The sequence below is a fragment of the Dromaius novaehollandiae genome, chromosome 1 (assembly GCF_036370855.1).
Source record: "Dromaius novaehollandiae isolate bDroNov1 chromosome 1, bDroNov1.hap1, whole genome shotgun sequence".
Lineage (NCBI taxonomy): Eukaryota > Metazoa > Chordata > Aves > Casuariiformes > Dromaiidae > Dromaius > Dromaius novaehollandiae.
In genome coordinates this window covers 59,589,472-59,614,501 of record NC_088098.1, presented here as the reverse complement: position 1 = coordinate 59,614,501, position 25,030 = coordinate 59,589,472, and the positions used below count along the sequence as shown (strand labels likewise).

The 25,030-nt window shown below is 42.3% G+C and overlaps 1 protein-coding gene across 6 annotated transcripts in view; it reads right to left on the bottom strand.

Annotated features, from left to right (window-relative positions):
* Positions 1–1,479: 1,479 nt before the first annotated feature.
* Positions 1,480–25,030, bottom strand: part of HIPK2 (homeodomain interacting protein kinase 2) — a 147,703-nt gene continuing 124,152 nt past the window's right edge. For all 6 annotated transcript variants that reach the window (XM_064514002.1, XM_064513999.1, XM_064513981.1 and 3 more), the window contains 3 exons: positions 15,480–15,727; positions 14,305–14,465; positions 1,480–12,487 (listed from right to left, as the gene is read on the bottom strand). In XM_064514002.1, coding sequence (XP_064370072.1) covers positions 12,020–12,487; positions 14,305–14,465; positions 15,480–15,727 — 877 coding nt within the window. In that variant the 3' untranslated portion in view covers positions 1,480–12,019. The remainder of the gene's footprint in view (positions 12,488–14,304; positions 14,466–15,479; positions 15,728–25,030) is intronic.

The following is a 25,030-nucleotide window of genomic DNA, read 5'->3' as shown; positions in this document are numbered from 1 at the left end:
TCTAGGACAACAGAAGGACAAATACTATTTACAGTTTTATAGTTACATTTTTCTAAAAAAAAAGATAGTGTAACACAATGCAGACATGGGGAAACTCTACATTAGTTAATCCTGCTCTTCTAGATTTACAGCTGTTTCTGAGGTTAGATCATTCATTAAAGTCTCTTCTTTGTATCATGAACCAGTAAGCTCTCCATTTCCAGTAAAGCACTTGAGCATGCAATTACCTGTTAGCCTATGTTGAAAAAGCATGAAGTTTAACAGGACACATGATTTCAAATTAAACGCAAATTTAATTGGTGGGCTGAATAGGCACAGGCATTAGAGCCTTAATTGCTTTTGCTGAATTGGGGTCTAAGCCAGTGTAAGACAGCTAGGAGAATGGCGTCATGGCCTCTTGTTACGAGAAGTTTCAATGTCTACCTAGAAATTCACACCAACAATTTCTGCAACACTCGTTAGATGTTCTAGAAATTCCTGAAACAGAACACCAGCAACCAAGCCCAGGGCTGCCAGCCATGGAAATGAGGATCTTCGATTTACTGCAGACAGTCAGTGTTAAAATATGCTTCCTGTTTTACCTCAAGATTTACTTACCAACGCAAGTCCATTGCGTGGCGGTGTTGTGCAGTTCCATCAAGCAATTATCACATGTTTGCATAACCCATTCAACAGATGAATAATGCAAAGTGTAGCCCCATATTGTAGTTGCTACAGTACAAACTATTAAAAATCCTCCAACCATCCACTGGAGTAGAGAGATTGAATTAACAAGACAAATTCTGTAGTCCAGGAAACCCAGTAGCTTGCAAATGAATCACTACATTGAGAAAAGTCAGCCATGAAAACAGGTAAGTCTTAATCCCCTTCCATTAACAGCAGGTATTGAGGAGCCATTTCTCTTCTCAAGGTGATACCATGTAACAGGGCATCTTTTACAGACCTCTCTCCAGCTTGCTCCTGAATGCATCTCGCAGTGAAAATCAAGCACAGCCTAAAGGGTACCTATTGCTATCAGCAGCAGGTGGTTGTTTAAGCAATTTAATGCCTAGATAAACTTTCCGAAGGTCAGCTGGGACTTGCCAAAGAAATGAAAGGGAAGAAATGAAGTAAGGGTTCTGGCATAATAAAAAGAAGAAACAGACTGATATTTGTGACTGATCCCCACACTTCAGTCAGCATAACAGGAAGTACCAGGGAACTCTAAATGGATCTGAACTAAAATCGCAGCTCTGAGTACCCTTCTGTATTTTTGTGAAGCTCAGATCTGAACACAGATGCTCTTCTGTATTGGAAAAAAAATTACTAGTCTCAGAAATCTGAAAATGTCACCTCAAAGGGAAGCAATTTATTTATTATTAATGACACTATTACTGGTGTTTTTCAAATAGACTCAGGAGATTAAACAACAATAATTGAAAACCAACCAAATATTCAGACCAAACTTTAACTAGTTAGAACACATACAGACACATAAGCTTTGCAGTGACTTAAAACAGTTTAATGTAATTCCAAGACAAAGTGTGATTACATTTCTACACATATACAATATGCATATGTGAGTTTACAAATTCTGATTAATAACTCGTTTCACCTCAGAGACCGAAAAAATGATCAAAAAGAAACTGTGAATAACAAGCTATAACATAGTTCACCACAACGGGACCTCCTTTCTCACCCTACAGTTAGTAATATTACAATTAAAATAACTATATTCTTCTATAATGTATTTTCTGTTAAAATCATCTCATAAATTTACAATGCTATTATTAGTTTCCAAGACTAATATAAATTCACTCCATTTTTCTACAACGAAAATGATTATTAATTAGAAGCACACAACGTCATGATGAAAAACACAAGCATTTTTTTTTAGTAGCAAGAACTTGATTGGTTAAGAATTAGTTTTCTTGTAAAACATTCTAAAGCCAAGTAAAATATCCATTCTTATAACATACCTATAATATGAGACTAAGGAATAGGTTACATATAGGTCTACAACACATCAGTTTGTTTTTGTTTTTTTTTAAAAGAAGAAAGACATATTTACCAAAAGAAAAAAAAACAGAAAAGGAAAAAGAAAGAAACAAAAAAGAAAAAAAGAAAGGGACAAGTCACGTAGGAAAAAAGCAGTACACAAGAAAATACTGTTGCACACAATAATTTTCACAAAGATTAACATGGATTAACACTCTTATTACAGAAACCGTACAGTGAAGGAACACAACGGCTCAGGGCTTTTGTGGGGTTACTGGGCTGAGATGATACTGTAGAGAAAGAACCATTCAAGATATAGAGCTGGGGCAGGGGCATCTTTTCTCTTGCAATCGTGATAGTAATTCACAGCTTTTTCCCCCCCCTCTTCCCCTTAAAAATTTTGGTGCAGTGTATGTTAACTTCCACTTTCCTTCCAGAGTACACTGGCTTTGTGGGCAGTCAAAAGGTATAAAACATTCCCTCCATTCCCCCCCCCCCTTTTTTTTTTCAAAAGGATTTTGCTATTCATAAAAAAATGTTTCACCTGTTGGTTCATTTTTAACTACCCGAAGTCTAGACTCTTCAACTTCCTAGATGCCTCTCTTTCTTCTCTCTTTCTCTCTCCTTCTCTTACTCTCTCTCACACACACACTTCTTTAATAAAGCTATTAATTACACTTCCTCTCCTTTCAGAAATTTAATTTGGTATAAAAGATACAGGCTACATTCTGATTCTGCCCAAGTAGAATCTGGTACCCAAGATGCCTTGTTTTCTTTGTTGGTGAAACATGGGATGAGGAGATCCTTTTTACACCTGAAATGGTTGTGCCCTGGAATATCCATGGAAGTTTCATTTCAAGAAGAATACAGAACAAAACAAAACAAAACAAACCCAAACACATAAGAAATAAAGGGGGAAAAAAGAAAAGCCAGAAGTGTTGTATGTAACCACGTAACGTGGAAGCATTGCAGAAGCATTTGATTTCCTTTCTGAGGGCAGAGGTGCTATATGTAACCATTCAGATTCTACGGGATGTGCGTTGCCAGTGTTGGAAACCCCTTCTTGCTTAGCAAGGTCCAAGCCAAAGTGTTCAAAAAGACTCTTGCGCCTTCATTCATCTCTGGGTCTGACCCCCCCCCGTAATAACAAAAGAGCAGGCAGACGCTGCGGGCAGCAAAATACAGTGCTTGTGTGACTGTGCGCTATGAGAGGGTGGACGTTTTCCAGTTTGCCCAAGTGCTGCTCACAGTCCTCCGCTGTCATATGGTAAGTTATCGCTTTGGTAATGTGGATTACAGGGCACGCAGGGCAGCCACGAATGGAGGTAATGGCGGAGGCCAAGCTGATTGCCCTGGCCTCACCTCCCGGCCACTGATTGTACTGGGAGCAGCACAGGAGCCCAACTGCAAAGCAGCACTGACCACTTGCTTTTACTACCTCTGTTCCTAAGCTCGCTGATACAGCTGTGTCAGGCATGACGGAAGAACGCAAGGAGCCTTCCCGAGAGTACCCAAGCTCCACAACTGAAGCTCAGCTCTTCAGATAGATTTTTTTTCCTTTTGAATGCCAATTCCTGTATTTTCATGAACTAAAAGTACCATTTTGCCCAGCAGACTTTTATACCTTGTTCATTGGTTACCCAAGTGAAAGAAAACGAAGACAAAACTAGACAGGTACTCATGGCTAAGCGAGACTGGGGAGGGGGGTAACGTGATATATCAAAATGCAAAATACACAGTAACTTATAACAGCAAGGAAACAGCATTGATAGGAACTGACATTGGCTAAGAAAATAAAGTTGACAAGGAGATGGTCAATGAACTTTGTATTTCGTTTACTGGTTCAAAACACTTTTGGGGTGGTAAGCATCATTTGTAATAAAGGGGTGAACAGATGAAAGCCAAATTACAGCATTGCCTCTGAGTGGCTATCACACACACAAAAAAACCAAAATAAAACAGGCATTCAGTAACTCAGGAATCAATCAGTCAGCTAATGAGTTATCAACAGTACAATACATTCCTTCCTTTGAATATCCTTCATTCTCCTTATATGGGTATCTTCATCCAGATGAGGATCCTACATAGAATAGTAGATCGTACATAGAAGTAGTATGCTCCCTGCTTCAACCCAAGCAGCTTTGATAGAGTACGTTATTAAAACAAGCAAACAAATAGCTTATCTGTTGGACTATACGTGCTAAAACTTCAAAGTGGGTGGAGTATTTTTTTCAACCAGACTTTGGAATACAGTGGATTACTTGATCTGGATTGACTTTCCAACACTATGTTATATCTCAAAACAGAATATACATATTAAAGACACACTTGTACTTTTCCATTTTAAAGGGCAAAATTAAAAAGAGGCAGCTGTACTGAGTTTTTGAAGGTGTCACTTACAAACACAAGATTTCCCTTAAAAAGTACCAGTTTAAATGTAAACTATAAAACACTGTAATAACTATAAAATGTAGCCAGAAAACTGTTTAAGTAGCCACAGTCTATTATTTAGTTCATATTGGTTTAAAATGTGACTCATTAAATATCTTCTAGAAGGCCAAAGCATTTTACAGTAGCTATAAACATATATACTTACATGTGCATTTTAACATCACAATTGATTAAAATACATAAAAGAGTAATCTATTCCTTGGTTTAATTTTTTCTTTTTAAAGATTCACTGTCTTCAGAATTCACTCAAGCAACAATGACCAGGGTGGGCATTTATCATTATTCCGCCCATACAGAGTTTATAGTCTTTGAATCAAAGTTCAAGCTGGCTACATGTTTTCAAAAAGGCTAAAACCAGGATGAATGCCCACATTTGAGGTAATTATTGCCATTAGGTCACAGTTTGCGTAATATAAGTGTATCTAAATCCTTCTTTAAAAAACTGAAGGTATTCCACAATATTCGGGAATACCTTTTATAGCAATCAGAATCCAGAATCCTGATCAGGAGGGTTTGCTTCCAAAGGAGTCAGTGGTTCTAGAGCAGCAGGCGAGCCCAGAACACCTACAGACTAACCTAGAACTCAGGCAAGCAAGCCTAGAACAAGCCAATATTAAAAAAAAAAAAAAAAAGGAAAACAATAATCAGAGGTGCCATATAATAGATGAGTAACATTTCTGATCAGAATTCCAGACCAAAGCTTTTCTAACTTTTTCCTTTCCAAACAATTTCCTGAAAAAAAAAATCAGAACACATCTGCATTAAATATTAACTCTATGCCAGCACTGCAAAAACTCCTTGGCTATGTTCTGAAAGTGGGATAAGCTTTTCTTTTGCTCTGAGCATTTTGCCCATTGCTTTTTCTTTCAAAGAGGAAACCTTGTTTTAAAGAAAGAAAAAAAATCCCTGGCTGTCAGAAGTACACACAAGTATTTACAAGGTTTGTGTGAATCTGCACACAGTTCCCCTCACAGCTAAAGAGTTATGAACAGAGATGTCACAATATTTATCAGTGCAGTAAAAAATATCATTTTTGGAAAAAAATATACCTTTAGTATTGCCTTTCTTAGATTAACTATGATAAGCAAAAGATTAAAAACAAAAACTTTATCTTCAAACACACATGAATAGTATGTTATAGCAGCACTGCTAAAAGTGGAAGGACAAAGCTAACCCGTAAATGAGAAACAGGAGTTTCAAACTATAAATGCAGAAAGCAAAGCCTCATAGTATGCTTCCTAAGACTTCTGAAGAATCAAGCTAATTTACCATTCAAATTTCACTCTTGATTTGTATAAATGCTGTAAAATGTGTCTTTCCACCGAAATTATTTGACACATGCAGAGCTCAGCCTGGCTCACCTAGAATCCGATTCTGCAAACCTTTACCCTGCATGAGCAGCTTTGTACAGGAGAGTAATTTCACTGGGGGGGGGTTACTCCCAAAATTATTTTTGTTATGGGCAAAAGTATCTTCAGGACAGAGTCCTTGGTTCTGATCTGAAGGCTACCCAGGCTTACTTCGATCGGCCTGTCCCTGTGCTGGGTCCTGCTGCGTTCCTGCGGTGGGAGATGAGCGCACTGATGTATGTGGTGGTGTCACTCTGAATTGGTGACATTCCTGGACTGTAGGAGGAAGGTATCACTGGGACAGGGACCAGCATGGAGAATGCTGCTCTTCAAAACCAGTACTCCAGCAAGGAGCCCAAACACTACAGTTTACCACTGTCCTACCACAATGGCTTTGCCCACAGCTGTAAAATATTGTACTTCGCTCAATGTTCAGAGCTCGGGCCCTTGACTGCGGCCAGGTCCGCCCTCCAGTGAAATGCTCATTGTCTTCAAAGGCAGTTTTGCTGGAGCATGACAGTGCAAGAACCCAGGAACGGAGACCCCTCTTCTCCTCTGGGAGTATGGAAGGAGTAAAACGATTTGTATGCACAGAAGCAGGCCACAAGAAGTAAGCTGGGGGGACTCCATATATGTTGGACACAGGCACTCTTCACCAAAGTGCCTGGGAGACCCGGGGACAGGGTGACAACATGGGTGAATGTCCAGAACTGCAGATCCACTGCTCTGAAGCTCCCATGGGAAATGGGATCCCAGCAGGCACAGCGATGTCAGCAGGAAGGAAGAAATAATTCCCTTCCCAACCTTTTCCCCTTGTGTGTTGCCTGCCCTGAGCAAAAATTATTTATTCAGACCTTGCATACAGGTATCCAGAATTTGGGCAATAGGTAGCACTGCAGATCTCTCTGTTGGGCTGATTACCAAGGCATGGAAAAACACATACGCTGTTCATTGCAGCACTGTTCTCGGTCTGACCACAGAACAAAACCAGCACCCTAAATCCAGAGAAGGAGACACTACAGAAGCATGCAGAGCATCCAGAAGCTTATCCCCACTATGCAGCTCACAATTTTAACACTGCATTGTTGCCACTGACATATTTTAATCAATGTGAACAATAATGAGAGAAGAATAAAATTTTTAACATCCCCTAAAGTTTAGGATAGCAGCAATATTTAGTGTGAATTTCTCTGCTCATCAAGCTAGCTACTCAAAACAATGATAGAAACTTGAGAGAGAAAAGGAAAAAGAAGACAAAAGAAAGATGGAATTCCATAGCTTAGCACTATTGCCTGACAGTCGTGACTTGTAACTTAGTTCTATACCTGAAATGGCCGGAGGTCTCTTTCTCTCTCTCTTTAAAAAAAAGTTTTCTTTGGTTAAATAAAAACATGGGTTTATCTTCCCTTCAAGTTTGCTAATGGAATTTCTTTCAAGCCGAATTGTGAGACATAATCCCTTGAAAGTATAAAAAAGAAAAAACATCAGAGATAGAACCATCCCTTTCCTGGAATGTCTTATGTATTATGACAAATCTACTAGAGAAAGAGAGAGAGAGAGAAAGACAATTCGTTGGGCACAAGCAGGGACAGATCTGCTGAGGGGGATGGAATTGCATTTGCTCTCTCAAACAGCTGGATTTGACCCAGTCTCCAGTGAGAAATGCTTCCATTCAGTTCTTCCGTTCTGCTTATGTTACTTATTTTTTCCACTCCCTTTTACATTCTGGTTTCACAGCAGTAGTCTGAACATCCACCTCTAAGGAGTGGTGATGTCCATGCATCTTCCTGCTTCCCATGTGAGAAGAATGCAAGACAAGATGATGAGGAAAGGGATTACTTTTTCACTGTGCCAGCCATAAGCCACCCATAAAACTTCCAGTATCTAAACATTCACTTCCTCTCTCAAGTTTCCATGCAGTTTACTCCACACACACAAAGAACATCAACCCAACCCAAACACGCCTATCCCATTTCTTCTCCAAAGGACTTTGCAAACAACAAGCTGGCTGTTATTATATACTTGGCACCAAAAGCTTTTACTTCTTCTGCTAATATGGTCCAGTTTCCCATGTGGCTAATGGGATCACACTTTTCCATACTATGTCTTCATTCAGGAGTGAGGGGGGAGGTGTTGTTCACTTCCCCCATGCCCACCAGAAAACACTGCTCCCACTCATCACTGCAACATCAAAGCAGTTGAGTGGCTATGCTGTCCATCTCTTGCAACTGCAGCGTCCCGTTGCCACAGTCATCTGACCGTGCCAGAGCTATGGCTGGCGAATTAGTGACTCCAGCACAGACAACACAAACGGCTGCCTCCTCTGACATGCAATGCATCCTTTTGCACTGTCAGTGTGTGCCCTTCTACCAGCTCTACTGCCAAACTCCCCCCCAAAATCAGATTCAAGCCTGAGTGGAAGAGCAGGTCAGAGGGGTACACAGAGAAAGCACAATAAATTCAACTCAAACATTACTGTGACTGAGATTACAGCCTTCCATGCTTTGATGATCCTAAGCCAGAGAAGCATATAAACAAGTAATTAACTTGAAGGGTTTAAGTCCTTTCTTCTTTACCAAAGTACTGACGTGCATGATTAACATTAAGTCTCTGCTGAAGTCCTGTCATTTTTTATGGAGTTTAAATTCAGTCATTGCTCCCCCCATTCTAACAGAGCAGGTGATAAAAATGAAAACATAAATACCTAAATTCTAGAAACTAGAATAGCTTAATAAAATTCCACAACAAATAATAATAAAAGAAGGGAGAATCTACATGAAGGACAAAAAAAAGCAAACCAAGAATCCTGGCCCTTTGGACACATCATTAATCTTTAGCGAGAGTGGAAGAACAGGAGAGGAACCCTGCTCTTTTTGTGGCTGTGTTTTAACTAGCTAATGCCTTCTCTGTGTGTCAGTGTTGTTTATCCAGTGACCAGACTGAGAGTCCCATTCACTCCTCCACTGGGGCTCCTCAGATAGTCCTGTCTTTGGAGAACCATCTATTTGCTTTCACCTTTAGGAAAACTGAACTCCTAACACTTAATGTGGCCTTGGGTTAATCAAAAGGGTCAAATGAGCATGGCCTGGAGCACAAGTAGGTCTTGATCTCACGTAAATGTCCTATCAAACAAAATAATGGTGAGCTGGATCTTAAGGCACCAGGGTCCTTACCTGCCTTTAATCCAGCCCTCCTGAGAGATAATTATGTTATCTGCTGTTTGGTTTTGGCCTCTGAATAAACGTTTCTGGACTTGTCCTGAAATGCAGATGTGACATGCAGGATAACTTCTGACCCCTCACAGCTGTAACCACTCTCACACAGCAGCCTCACTCCTCCTAGGTTATTAGCAGGGTTTTCATTTTCAGGACAATCTTGTTTCCCCTTCCTCCAGCAGTTTTCACAAACACAGCAACCCTTCTGATGCCACTGATGAAGAGTAATAAAATTAACAATAGCAACAACAATACTAAGAGAAAAAATAACAAAGATTAAGGAATGCATGTGCAATTAAAACCCAGAGTAAAATATAATAATAATAAAATAATAATAATCATAACAACCATACAATAAAATAACATTATCTTTCCTTTTCATGACACAAGCAGCATGATGCTCTCATTCCTGAACTGATGGGACAGGAGAGGAATGCAACAGAACTTCATCAACAAAATGGGAAATTATTTTCCTGCCTTAGATGAAAGGGGAAGTGTTGTCTTTTCAAAGGAAGGGAGTAAGGTGCATAGACTGCTGGGAGATCACATCCTCATCTACAGTATATTGAGCTGGAATGAAGGACAGGCAGGAAAAGAAAACTGTGCAAGGATAGCCCAGGAATCAGAGTTGGCAACCACAGAGGCTATTGGGTGGTTTGCCAGAAGACAATAATCTTGCTGAACCATCTATACACAGCAGAATCCCTTCTTCTTCCAGGCCAGCCAAGCACTCAACACAAGGCGATACACTTGTGCTTATCTTTTCGTCAGCTCTTTCCACCTTACTGCCACCCAGGGAATGCATCCCTCGTCACTCTGCCATTGAACCTGCTATTTTCCGGCATCTTGTAAAATCCTTAAATACTTCATGCTCTAGTTACAGGGAAATGTAGAGTGGAACTGAGTAGCCATGTAGACTTCAGCTTTCACAGAGACTTTCCATCAAACTCTTTCCTCTCCCTCCTTCCAAGCCCATCCATATACATGGGTACTCTAGAGACACTTCTGAATATCGATGCAATAGTGCAACTGTTATCAGCAGAACTTCCCTCCTAACCAAACCCAACTGTAGAAAAAGGCTCCTGTTAGAAACCTGTCAAAAGCAACAGTGCTTAGACGTTCCTTTGGCATGGAGAAGCCACAGTAACAACGTGCTCCCTGCTTCAAGGGGACTCTACCACAGCAAGAAATCTTTCATAAAGTAGTTGAGGGCGGAGAGGAAACCGATACTGTCACAACTATGTTACAGTGGGTATGGGCCAAAGTCTTAAAATATTATCTTTTCACTTAAGAAACCTGAGTTTGACTCTTTCAACTGTATTTTCGCATGCTTACTGTTGGACACCCAATTTACCTCCTTCTCTACCCCCTCCCATTGATGGATGTAGTGAGAGATGTTGGCAATAACTAGTGTTTCCCCTTTTCATGGGCTGAAGTTTTGTTCCCGTTTCAGACATACAACCAGGACAAATTGACAGGCTGGATAATTCTAAAGCAAAGATGGGAGTAATCTATCCTTCTACTCCATGAAGAACGTTAGCAAACAGCAGAATGAGAATTCAGTTTCCCAGGAGGAAACCTGGTGTTTCAATAGGATAGAAACAGACCAAGCTACAAGCAAATCCTTAGACCCTTTGGAAGTCATGCTGGGTCTCACAACCAGCCCGGTTACTTCCAGCCCATACAGTGCTAGACAAAACACCCAGACATAAGCACTTCCAGCCCCTACCAGCCTCCCCAACACCTTGCCAAGTGAGCTAAGATTGACAACATGGGGGGAAAAAAAACCCAAAAACACCACCAGAAGAAGAAAATCAGCAATAACAACCCCAAAAGAAAAAGAGCTGAGATTAAATTCCAACTAGTCTCAGTCAGTTTCTAGGAGTACCAGTGGAAGTAAACCCTTAAACCGCATCTGTAGTTCGGTAAGGCACTACGAGGGAATGATGTAAAACTAAGACTGTGACAGTTGTAATGGCTGTGCTGAGGAACACACCACAGAGAGAAGGCAGCATCTGCACACACACACACATACATACATACCTGGACAATCACATTTGTTACATGCCTATGTTATATCACTTTTCTTTGTGCAATCACATTGAGGAATAGTCTATTGGTATCGTTGAAGTTCAACATAAAATAGTAAAAAGGGTGTATGACCTGTATAGTGCTACATTCTATCAGGGGGCCAGCTAAAATGTCTCCTCCTATACTAAAATGGCTAGGGATTAAGAGGAAAATTTCCAAATAAAATAAAATGAAACTGAAATCCAACATACATTATTAGAGATCTTGTATAGGAATAGCATTTCTCAGGGATTTATCCAGTGTATTCAACAAAAGGGAAAACAACTCCATTGCTTCTGATCTTGACCAGTGCTCTATGTTCTGTTTTGCCCATGTATGTTTAGGTGTATTAGCATTAGATCAGAATTTAGAGCACTAGGACAACATCTTCCTCTCCTCCACCAGCCTCCCTTACCCGCTTCCTATTTCCATAAAAGACCCAAAATCTCATGTATGTTTTGGGATACAGAGATCACTCCAAAGATGGGGCATAAACCCTTTGAAATTCTGGATAAATCCCTAATCCATACACCTATTGGATTAAAAACCTAATGGATTTCATTTTAGGTGTTCTGGACAACGAATTTCTAAATGTAGCTCACTACTGGATGAAAATAACCTTTAAAAGTCTATTGGTGAAGTTCTTCAAAACACAGGACCCCACTGGAGGGTCCTTCTGCTTCTCTCTCTCTCTCTAGTTTGGTGCAGAACGGTTGTTTTTTGTGGTTTTGTTTTATGTTTTTCTGTTCTTTTTTTCCATTTTCTTTTTTTTTAAATAAAAAGTGTAGAATTGGTTCTCCCCCTTCTTTCCTCTTTATCGTTTCTTCCTTAAAGTCTCCTTCATTCAAGTTTCATGTGAGCCTCCCATTGCATTGTTAGTTTGTCATGTTCTTCAGTACAAAAGCAGCCGCCTCACTCCCTCGTGATGGGTGTGTCTCTTGCTCCTTATTCCAGTGTTTAGATGTAAGGGTACTGGTTGACCTTGGTGGGGCTCAGTGGGTATCCAGTGTAGACTGTGGAGGCTGGAGAAGCACTGATATAGGTCTGATGGGCAAACTGAGCCTGGTATTGACTCGGGTGGATGGTGGGTGAGGGCAAAACGCGCGGGCCCATGCTGACAGGGACCTGGTGGACGATGCTGGCGGGGTAGGTGGTGTGCTGCACAGCATGCCGCGCAGACCCTTGGGAGGCCACCAGGTGAGCAACGGTGCCCGTGGAGCCCAGTGCAGCGGGGGCGGTGTATGTGTAGAGGTGGGGTTGGGTGGGCAGGTGAGCAGCGGCAGCTGCGGCCAAGTGAGGATGAACTGTACCATGGCTGGGACTATTGTGCGGGAAAGAGTACGGGGCCTGAGCTATCGTTGGAGTGATGTAGGCTTGCTGTCTCCGGTGACTCCCTGTGCGATCGGTCGTGATGTGCTGCTGGGCCTGGATAAAGACAGCAACAGTCAAAGGCAGTTACAAGACAAGAGATGGCTCTTACATCTTTGGTGGTGCCTGGGAGCCTCCCTCCGAAACCAAGGCGGCCTCAGGAAACTTCCCTGCACTCCTCCTGACACCCTCGGCAACACCACAATCTTCCCCTGGAAACAGGGGATGGCAGAGGGTCCCTCCCAGGCCTAGGATGGTCCTGTTGTTCCACACATTCACCAAAATGGCCCCCAGGAGGACAGCAGAGTCCCCCACTTCGAGCCACAATCTGCTGACATAGCTACCATGAAGACCCAACCGCGAATGCCCAGGTCCCGAGAATGTCTTCCGCAAATCCAGGTACTCAAGACAACACGTGGCTTTTGTTAGTGAACTCACTGCTGAGGAAATATGCTGCACTGAGAGTTCAAGGGAATGAAGTTAACTAATTACTCCTGGAACCAGCAATGTATTTTTCTTCAGTTTTGGTCTTTGCTTTTATCATTTTCTTGGTTAGTAAAATGACTTTGTTATTTTTTAAAGACAAAAACCTCAGTCTGATCAGATACTGAAGGTGCCTGGTACCCTCATGTAATCAGCTCTAACTACTTGAGCACAGGCAACTTCTTGCAGCAGGAGAGGAATGATGTTCTTTTGCTAGATTTCTAGAGATTTTCTAAGTTGTTGGTTTTTTTTTTTTTTTTTTTTGCATTGCACAACAGTGTCAAAGAGTTTTCCCTGTCATTTGTAATTATGGTGTAGTCAGAGTATTAAATAATCAATAAAACAGGAATTAGAAGACAAACAGGACAATGTTCCATATTATTTCCTTCTATTTTTCCAAACCTTTTCATCTTCCTCCTAATTATTCCCTATGCTGTCATTGTGGTCTAAAATGCAAAAGCCACACTCCTCCCTCACTATTACAAACAGCATCTCACCCGTTTCCTCCATTTTCACTCACTTTTATTTCAAATGAGTTTAATTTTTTTCCATTTCAACTGAATTTTGAGGAAGAAGGGGCATTCACACCCCCCCCCCCCCAAGATTTTTATTTTTTGTAACCAGTTCTGCTTACATTCAGCTCTGGATTCAAACCCACATTGTTCTCTGAGCTTTCCAGACTTTCTTCTCCTGAAATGTTGATAGCTTTGTTGTAACTTCCTTACTCCCATTACCTCACCTCAGAGAGAGACGGGCCCCAGGTGCAGTATGTGAAAATGACATTATTTACTGAAGCTCCTGGGGAGCCCCCTGGGTGTTTCAATCACAGTCTATGAAACATCTTGAGAACTGCATGCTGTCAGGTAGTGGGATTTGCCTAGATCTCAGCACAGATTTATCATGGAATAGATCAAACTCATTACTTGACAACAGGTCATGTATATGCATAGAGGCTCAGCTTTTCTAGTCATATCTGACTGGGGACCTCTCCCAGTCTTGCAGCCAGACTGATGCACTCTCTTCACTTTAAAGATACTCTTCCCCACAGTCACCTATAACTAGGGAGAACTAAGACCTTCCTACACAGTTCTGTTCCACTCCCTTGCATCTGAGCCACAGCATCTTTCGTGTTATTCCCACTCACACTGTTGGATCGTCTGACTTCAAAATACACTGTAAGTGTATTGCCAGCCCACTCAGGGGTGGGATCAACACTGCCTCTCCTGCCTGAGCTAGAAGATCAAGATCTGCAGTGAAGTTAAAACAAGCTTATTGAACTCAACACAGGGCCCAACTATTATTAGGCTGGAACAGGACAGCCCACACTGATGTAGCAGTGGGTTATGTCTTGATGATGCACCATCAAAATCTCTCTATCTAGGTTTACTTACCTGGCTTAGATTAAGAGGCTGCTGCTGCTGGAAATGTGCTCCTGGTCGCTGCTGCCTATAGGCAACGGCTCCAGACGAGCTCCCTGAAGAGTGACCGCTGGTGGAGGTCACGGTGCTGGAGGACTTGGACTTGTAGGAGGATGAGTGGTGACTGGTGGTGACTGTGCCAGGAAAGGAAACACATTTGTAGCTTACATCACATTCTTTAATTGATCACCCTACCTTTTCCTCACTGAATCTCCTCCAGTGTGCCTTTTGGGAGGAGACATACAACAGAAGTAGGATAAGAAAATGGTCTCTCTTAATTAACAGAATAGCACAATAGTGTCTCATAAACATGGGCCAGCCTGTTATCTTAGAGGCAGCCACACAAACCCAATATCTGGACCCCAGTCTGGGCCTGGAGAAGGCTTTACAGATCCTTCAGAAGTGTCGGGAACTGTTCTGCCAGGAGAACTGTGAGATGCAGGTACAAATCCCAAAGAGAGGCAAGAAAGTATAGTGTGCACAGCACAAAAAGGCCCTGGCTCAGCTGACCTCATTGTGAGTAGGCAGGGAGGGCAGAGGCGCTAGTGGGAAGCTCACCCCCTGAGCCTTCGTGTTCACCAAGACTGCGTCAAACGAAAGTACTGCCAAGTAGCTCAAAGCTAATTGCGTCAGGCCAAACTTTTACCATTAGCCCCTTTTCAACATACGATACTACCTATAATTGCAGAGGCTCCGGATGAGCAAACCTCATCTGTCCAATAATGAAGATCCTGGGGAAACGTTTTTCCCAGAAATGGAAAAAAGGTTTGGATGAAAATGCACATGTGTTTTCAATCTTTTACCCATATTAAAGTAAACCTACAGAAAGGCACGGCAGGAAAGGTTCACACTTGCATTTGGGAGCCTTTTATGTCAAATGCTGAACTAGAGGCTTCATTCTGTTCTTGGATTATTACAGAAGTAACTGGGAATGACACTTGGCCCCGTGACTCCTGAGTGTACCAGAGTACATTAATAATGCAATACGGCTCCCAAGAACAGATGTGTCACTTGAGAGAAGGGCAGGAGCACGGTTTCTTTGGAAAACAAAACAAGCAAACAAACAAAATGAAACTGAACAATGAGATTCTTCCAAGATAAATCATTTATTTCTTACTAATTTTCTTGACGGAAGAGGTGCAATTTACCTGGCGCCAGGCTATCGCACTCTACCAACACCTCACTGGCCTGGGTTTTCAGTGGCGGCACGATGATCGTTCGGGGGTTCCCACTGCAGTGAGTCTCTGGAACCCCTTTGGTGTCATAGGTGTTCCCGTTGTTTTGCCCTGTGCGATGCTGCACTGCGTAAGGGCTGTTGTTGCTGGAGGAATCTGAGTAGGGGGAATCATGCACAGTGACACAGCTGATGACGTTCTTCCTTTGCTTGGACAAGGTGCTGAAACATAAGCATACAACAAGAAAGGGTGAATGGGCAACAATCATTTCAGAAGCCACCAGAAGACTCTGTTCCCGACTGACTAGCTGTGTAAAGGTAGAGCATACCCTTAAGTCCTTTGCCAGATAAAGGCTGTTTAAGCCAAAACCTAGGCTTCAAAACTCACTCGTTGCTATTCCAGGAAAGCCTTCCTGGAGGTCAAGGAGTGAGTAAGACATTGTGGATAGATCTTACATTCACACTGCTTAGAATAGCACTGAACCAGACTGCCAGATTTATTTTCAGACTGCTTTTTATATATGTGTGCAGTAGAGGCCCAGCAGTTATACTATGCTTTGTTGCAAGTCTCACCACCCACACAAAAATGTGGCGGTTTCTCCCAGCCTTCCAGCAATGATTTAATAATAGATGCCACAAATTTTCATGATTAAATCTCATGAATTTACAAAATATACTCCATTTTATTTACTAATATTGTACCATGGGCATATATTTTCAATAAATGTTTGAGGAATGAATGAAGAAAAAAATGAGAAAAGTATATAATGCCACATAGAATCTTTTGGTTTTCTTTCCTTCCTCTGAATAAGCAATGGGTCTCCCGACTCTGGTGTGAATTATCAAGGTCCTACTGTAGCTAATCTATCTATGACATCAAAGAAGTGATTAAAAAGGAACATCAACACTTCCAAGATTAGTGCTAGAAGTTCATTAGACTAGACTGTATGAGCACAATTGGGATTTGCTCCGCTATTGTGTCTAATTATTCCTGATGGTTTTTCCTTCCTGTTATGAGCTTGTTTAGAGAGAAAAAGAGAGAGCAAAAAAGAGGAGGGAGGAAGGGGGATGGTAAAGATTTGCTTAAATGGCTCACATCCTTGACAGTGCACAGACCTTGACTACAGAAAATAGCTGCTATGTTTCACTGATTGCATTATGTTGTTATGGCAACTGAAGTTTTTAAAATGATGAAAAGAAATGGATAGCACATAAAAAGCTAAGTAATTAGGCTTAATGGTAGAAACAGCCCCAACAGGAGCAGAAATGCCATGGAGAGAAAGGAACACATCTCTTAACTTCTCGAGTGCACAGTTTAAAAAGAGGGAGATCCCTTTCCCATGGAGCCTCGTCTCCGTTCTCTCTCTCTGGCACGTCCAGTCCAGAGACGAGCTGGCTAGTCTGCTCTTGGCCTGTGGCGGAGCAGTTCGTCGTCTGCTTGCAGCAATGCTTCCTACCCAGGGAAAAGAAGCAAGTTGAGCACATACCAAGAGCAGTTTGCTTTCAAGGACACTTTTTTCCTTATTTACTTCTCACAGCGCTAAAAGGAGTACTGGTGGGTTCATTTCAGCCTGTCTGTGCACAAGCCTCTCCCCCAGCATTCGCAAGCTGCAATACATCAGCTCACTCCCAGGACTTGTGACTGAAAAGCTATCTTTTCTACTAAATAATGCATCAGGGTGCCACATTCACAAACAAGTTCCCACCACCCAGACTTCTCCTGGGCTAAGATCACAGGATCCTGGGTGCCCCAAAGAGGATACAAGGCCTTGTTGTTCTAGGCACTGTGAAAAATACACACTGAGAGGCCCCTCTTGTCCTTGCCACTTGAAAGAGAGAAGACAGAGAAGGAGCAGAAGCTGTTAGGGATGAAGTTATTGCACAGGAGTCTGGAAGCTGAATGCAATCCTTGCAGGAGCAGGGATCTTGTGGATGGGGAAAGGGTATATGGCGGCAAAACTCCGTATTGTGGTGTTCCACAAAGAGGCAGAGAGCGCTGCATTAGAAATGAAAAGAATAATAGCGTATCTGAGATGGACAATCTATTTGAAGAAAGATGTAGCAGTTTGGATATGGTAATAAAAAAATAATATTAAGCCAATAAAAATGACTAATATTGCATCAGTGTTCCTCTCTCCTTCAGCAGAAATGCCTGTAATCACACATTTATGAATATCCACACTGCTTGCCCTTTGCAACTACTCTCGGCTGCTAGTTGGGAAGAGATATATAATCTCTATCTCTGACAGTTATTACATTTTATAAAGAAAATTAAAGTCACTAAACAGTTTTTTGACAGCTGATAAGGTCTAGCTGTTTCTTTTACAGCCCCTTACATAAGGGGCTTAGCTGCGGAACTGGAAATACTTGCTTTTGGCTGATACTTGACATAGGAAAGGCTGAGCTGTAAGGCTGGACGGTTATTTTTCTGCAAGATCTGTGCTACTTATTATTGTTTTAGAATGGGCACATTTTTCACCAATTTGGTTGAGGGATTGTCAAAGCAGGGATCATGCAGTGTCTTATTGAAAATGCTATAGCTCATTGGTTACAAAAAGAAAATGAAACAAATTTGTTAGGTTAAACAAATAAATGACTCAAACCCTTACCCCTTCAGAAGAAAGGGATCCAGGCAGGATATTAAACTCATTTTACAGATGGGAAACTGAGAAGGACCAGAGTTGTGGTCCTGCTAGCCCTTATACAAGTGCTTAACACTACTAATAAGTGTTGTTCCACTGAAGTCAGCTGGACTATTCCCAGTAACTGAGCTAAAGCACGTGGGTAAATATTTGCAGGATTAGGGCCTAAGTGATTAGCCTCTTGATTCAGCAGGCTGCATCATTTCAAGCGCATGAGCAGCCCCATTGAAAGCAGATGGATTTTTTTTTCTTTAGGAAAGGTAACAACTGCAGTTAATGTTAGAGAACACAGAGAAGTCAATTGGGACTATTCACACACTTAGAGCTAGGCACCTGCTGTACCACAGCCTGCCTGAGAGATTAAGGGTAGGGATTTCAAAAGCATCAAAGGCCCAACTCATGCTGAAAATCAGTTGATTCATAGGCTTAAAGTTACACGTTGTGCTGAAATGGGGGCTTTTGAAAATTCAACCCAGAAGAGCTAGCATTCCCCCTTCTCAACGCTTTCTAGCCAGCCAGCAACTGTCCTCATTCCAGCTCCCTCCGAGGGCTCAGCTGCTCTCCCTGCCTTGCAGTAAAGCAAGTTATCTGTGTGGGGTCCAGGTTGACGTATGGACTTCCCTGCTCACGAACTATCAGGACTGAGAGCTTTCACCTGTTGACACCACACTTGCCCGCTCAGCAAGCTTACTGTATTCCTGTAACTCAGCCGCAGCTTTTGGGAATGTTTGTGCTTACACAGAAAAATACTATTAAGAAGTCTTGCCCCCGTCCTATTAAGCCTAGTGCAACCCTGGTAATTGCTTTCCCTCCTGCAAGCTCCGTAGCAGTAGCAGACATGATTTAGTAGTGTTGAGAGTCGGCATGCACTCCTGGGCAGCTTATGTGCCTGCTTGCGCTATGTGGGTAGGTGTATCTTAATTCTCCAGGGGAGGGAAGGGGGAAGATTGCCAAAGGGGCATCAAATTCATCTACACAAACTGAAAAGCAGTAAGGCAGGAAGGCTTTTTAACCCTTAGCGGCTGGAGCTGTATCCTCCCTTTCAGAACAGCACCTGGAAAAATAAGCACTGCTTTGTAAGCTTATTATTTATTTATGAGCTGTAGCCCATTCCCACCCTGTCCTGAAGAGCTTGTTCTAAAACTCAGACACAAAACAATTCATGTCTGTCCGACGTGGCGACACGGAGCACAGCCATGCCCTCGAACGCTCACAAGCAGCTCTCAGAGAGGGACTTTTATTGGCCTCGTGAGAGTGCAGGGGAGAGAAAGACATGGGTCCCCATTCCCCACAGCAAGGCAGATTTCCAAGGGAAATCTGTGGGAGGAAAGGGAAGATACTTTGTGCACAAGGCAAGAAACTAGGGTGGGCATTGAGGTACTATTGAGGGGAAGGTGTGGAAGACAGACATCGAGAAGCACAGTGAGGAAACTAAAGAAACGATGCTTAGAATTAGTTGTTGAAACAACTTTGAAACCATCTATATAACCAAGGACAAGGACAGGGACAACAGCACTTGTAAAACAAAGCAACTTAAGAGGAGATAATTTCTACTTGCTGAAGTCCCAGCCCTCAAGCTTGCTGTATGATAGCATTTCATGAACAGGATCTTTTTTTCCTGCATATCCTAAGTTCCACTAGAGGTCCATAAAAACAAATGGAATCAAGTGGGCACAATTCTTAGTGTGCGCTTCACCCACAGAGACACAAACCTTTTACAGGTGGCTGAAGCTGCAGCAACACAAGCTTTCAATGCTCAAGGTCACTACGTCAGCGTCCTAGTTTGGAGAAAGACGGCAGCTATCCCACAAATGTGCCTTTCAACCCGTGTGCACGCACACCACAGTACGTTAGTGTCACAGCACATCACAAGAATTATGTTCCTGGTCTCTGATAACTCCGTAACACGCACACTTTTGAGTCTGTGGCTTCAGAATAAACCACCTATTCTGAGAAAGTAGAGAGTCAGCCAACAAAAACTCACACTACGACTGCAATCTATCTCTTCACACTGAAACCTTATGCCATGCGTAGCTCAGGGTTGAGAACATAGCCCTCTCCTTTCAGGTCAACCTCTACCCAGAGCTGCTAAGCTGCTCTCACCCTTCTTTATGAATTCTGCAGTATTGCAGTGTTCGTGATGGGAATAAAAAATCATCAAATACTACACCAAGGCCACTTTATTAGGCTATACAGCACATGCTGTAGAGGTTTGAGTCACATACAGACAACCGCTTAGCAGGTTGTAAAGGTCTTGCTGTTGAAGGTTTGCTGACAGAGCTACTGTCTACCTCTGTTATTTTAAGTATTAGTTGTATGCTGGTGTGTCTTTGGGAGATGGAAGGCAGCAATCTTACCCTTTTTATCAGCTGACTGTGGTTAGTCAATGCATTGCTATGCACAGCGAGTGTATTATGTACAGCATAACATTGCCACAATAGGCTAGATGTCAAAGGAGAATTACAAATGGTATCTTTATCCCCCTCCCCCAAACACGTATCTGTAAATGGGCAGACCTCCAGAAAAACACCTGGTTTGTGCCTGCCAGCGATTTTCTCGTATAAGAGGAATGTCCTCTGACGTAGCTTCCACCGCCACTGCAACACGACGTGAATAAGGTGAATAACTACTTGCATCAGCTCACGCTCTAAAAAAACGTAAGACTCACACAGAGACTTCACTGTATATTTTATCATCTAAAAAAAAAAAAGGAAGAATTTTGTGCCAGTGAAGATGGCCAATGAGGCAGTTACTCCGTACGCCCATGCGACAGCTGTGGTCAGTCTTTCTTGCCCAGAAAGACAGTGATTACTGTGCAGATCCTGTGAGAAGCCAAGCTGGAGGGGTGATATTTAAGATGCCAGCAGGGATATAGCAGACAGCAGGGTAGTGAGAGGATCTCCTGCCTCTTTGGGGCAGAAGCACTGTCCTTTCCCACCTCAAAACCACCTACCTCAAGGCTTTATTTCAAGAAAACAGTCACGATTTTCCTGGTTTTTGCACTTTTTGCTCAGGACAGAGAGTCATACAGACAACGGGCACCTCCACTGGCCTCCTTTCCACCCCTCCATCTGGCCAGGCTCAGCGACAATGCCTTTGGCAGCATGTGGAAATATCCCCCTGCCACAGGCACCGACAGCCCAGGCATGCATGTGGCACCGTGGGAGCATGCACGTTCTCTCCCTCTTTCCCTCTTATCCATAATTTAGTCATCCCGAGATGCACTTATGCCTCTCCATTCTATATTTAAGTTGCTGCTTTATTTTTCTCCACTTCTTAGCTTCAGAAATATTTAATCAAGGGAAGATTTATATTTAAACCACTGTACCACGTGAGGGTGCAGGCTGGGGAGTACTTAACCAAGTGGCCAGTTGCTGATATTTGCTCTGATTATTGCTACTGCAGTTGCACTGTTGGTCTGTCTATCTGCTTGACTTTCTTACTAGAGCACTTTGGTAGAAAAACTTCAAGTAATACATTTATAAGAAAACTGCCAGGTCTGTGCTCTGTTTTTACCTTCCCAAGTCCTTTATGGATAACAGTTAGACCCAAAGTCTTCTTTCCAGAATAAATAACATTCAGGATATTACTTTACAGCACAGCAGTGAACATCTCTTTGGCCTACAGAATCTCTTTGCAAAGGATTCTGAACTGAAAGTCTAATAATCCACTGTTGATAAACAAACAGGGTCATGAAATGGCTTCCTGTTCATTTAATGGTTTGTACATGTACAATTTTTCCTACTTTCTACAGGACAAAAAGTCAAATGGAAAACTTTGTGGACATCAGAAACAAGGTAAGAATGGTTTCATTCACTCAAAATGTTCCCTTTTTATTTTGACTATTTAAAATTTATGTTTCCTACTATTTTCTTACATTATGAAAGGGAAAAAAAAAGAACCTGAAAATAGAAGTCTTAAAAATACTTTCCTCCCTTAAAAAAAGAAGTCAAAACAGACCTCTTCGCAATTTTGAAACTTCCCTAGATTTCACCGTCTCGGAGCTGTTACTGTAAAATCTCCAGGTATCTTGCCAAAAGCCTTGGTTTTGACAAGCTGACGGTTTTAATGAAATATCTGGGCCCCATTTCTCTGAGGACAGTCCCTGTTGAAGCTACCCACAGTCCTCCTCTGCATTTTCACCCCCGGCTGCGGGGATTGGGGCCCAGCAGGTGGCCCCCTCGGATAAGGCTCGTCAGCAGCTCCCCCAGAGCCCACCTTGCGGGAGCTCCCCGGCAGCTCCTGAGAAAGCAGGACCTCACCATTTTCAGATGACTCTCGATTTTAAAAAGGTTATAACAAGCTACACCCTTCGACATTACAAAACACATGCGAGCAAGAATGAGCAAAGTGCTGGAGCGCTGGCTGCATCAGCTGGTGAGCTCATAAACATCCCACCTAACATCTGCGTTTTTCATTAGGTAAAGGAAAACTCGGCCCATATCACACAGGATTCTTCAGATTTCTCCTTCACCAGTAAAAATGTTGCATCTCCTGTACTAGAAAAGCTGTCTCTGCTGCTCTGGTATTACAAAAGGCTTTTCTGTCAGAGTAAATCCAAACTGTAGGGCTCCTTCACTGCACTGGAAGTATCTTACTCTATCAGTGTTACCAATCTTTTTTAAAGTGAGATTTATGAACTCTCTGAATTGTTGGAGGATCTACTTCTCACAAACACAGGTAGCTCTAATCTTTCTTCACCTAACAGTCAACGCAAAAAAAAATTTTAGTCTCACAGGTCAACGAGAAATGTCTAGCCCCACAGAAAGTAACAGAAGGAAGTCATGTAGCAAATCCAGGAGCTGATCCAACTTAAGGAAGCTAATGCAAAGATACCATTGGTATCAATAGGATGGGATCAGGCAGTAAATTTTGATTGATCTATCAACAACAATATTATTTCTGTACTCTGACCTAGAAAAAGCTAACATTGTTAGGATGTCACCAATAGTGAGTTTCAAGTTATTCCTTATTTTTCACCCCCGCACCACAGCTATTGCCCAATAGGGCAATATTTGCATAAATATGGGTGAGACTGCATTCTTTGCAGTTTCATTTTAGCCTCAGTTGCAGATCCTGAACATTTGGGTACTGGTTACACTAAAGTATATATTTTACTGTCACTCCCATTTTTCTTGGGGACAAAAAATCTAAGAGTAAGAAAACCAGGAGGTACTTTCCTAAATGTGACACACTTTCAATTGAAAAACCTTCTTCTTTGGCAGGGGCCAAGTTCATTGGTATTAAATGCTGATACAGCTGCTTTGGCTGGAAGCTACACTCTTTTACACCAGCTGAGAATCTGGCCTTAAGTCTGTCCAGGTCAAAAGGCTCTGAACAAGTTGATTTCACTCTCCCTGAGACTTTAACCAAAAATTCTCATTCTGGACATGCTGTTTTCCATTTGTGTCTCTGTCCCTAATTCTCCACTCACTCTGGTTATATATACACAGACAATTTAACTCACTCTGGAATTCCAAAATGTGCCATAGAACAGGCTGTGTCCATGCAAAATGTCTCTACATTGCTTAGAAATTAAATCTAGCACTTAAGCTTTGGCCTTCCAGGAATGCTGTAGCCCTGGCACTCCATATAGATACGCCATATGGATATAAAAAGTAGTCAGGGATCTGATTCCAGGCAGGAACGTGTGCTGAATATGCTTTAGTCATATGAAAGACAGTTTGTTTATATAAGCCTGGCTCCTGGGACTACTTTGCTAACCCCTCTGCAAACCTTGCCCAAACATTTAAATACCCCAAACTCCCAACTTCATTTCCAGACATTTTCCAGAACTTTGTTCTGTCTGTCCCTCTGGAGAGGTGCTAAGTGAAGAAACTGGTCAGATGGCAGCGAAGTTGAGGCTGAGGAGACAACTGTCAGCTAAAGTGGTTGCAGGATCACAGCTCTTCCCCTCACCCCTCTCCAGGCCAAGATGATAGGCAGGCAGTAAGTAAAAGTGTTTGCACATAATTTTCCTGAAGCCTGGGACCAGCACCCTCAGTGGGTAAACATGCTTGCAAATAGCTTCCTTTACCCTTGGGATACCTGCCATCTCCATGTTGCCCAACCTCACAACCTTAGTTTTCAATGTCTCTTTTGTCCTTCTTTTCCCATAAGAACCCTTATAAGTGGGACTCCTTATTTCTAATTCACCTGACTTCCACTTTGTCCTTTATTCAGCCCTTTCTGGAAATATACTTTCTGCTGGGACACCAAATAACATCTGCCTACCAAACAAAGGAATACTGTAACTTTTTTTTTAAGTGAAGTATGTTACATTGTCCCATGAACAATGCACCTTACAATGATTCCTTCCACGGCAAGCCTGAATTTGAGAGGCACTGAGCTCTTACTGTCCCGACAGAGTTCACTGGTAGGGGAAAGGGGAAAGAAAAACTGGGGTCGCTGGCGGCAGGAATTTGGAAATTACAGCCCTAGATGCCTGAATGGTATGGTTCCTCTTTACAGATTTGTAGCTCCTTGAGGCCAAATGCATCTCATCTGTGCACATTTTCAGTGTTCCACTTCTCACCACAGTGCAGAGATGCAGAGATACAGATAGATATTTCCAATGATTAAAGGAAAATCTGCCACGGAGCATGTCGTAAACAAAAAAAAGAAGCCTAATTTTCTCTTGACAATATTAGAAGGGTAAGGTTAGAAGATTCCCAGCTCTGTTACCAACTTAAAGGTGGTATAATTATTCAGCTGTTTGCAAGGCTGCTTCTCCACAACTTATAAAACAGAGTGACATCTTGTGACTGACATCAGATGGGAAGCCTAGCGTGCACGTATGTGATGAAAGGTGCTGAAAAGACAGTCTTGGAGAATGAAGTCCTCTCTCATCCACAGTACATGATCAGCAATGGCAGCTGTCCTG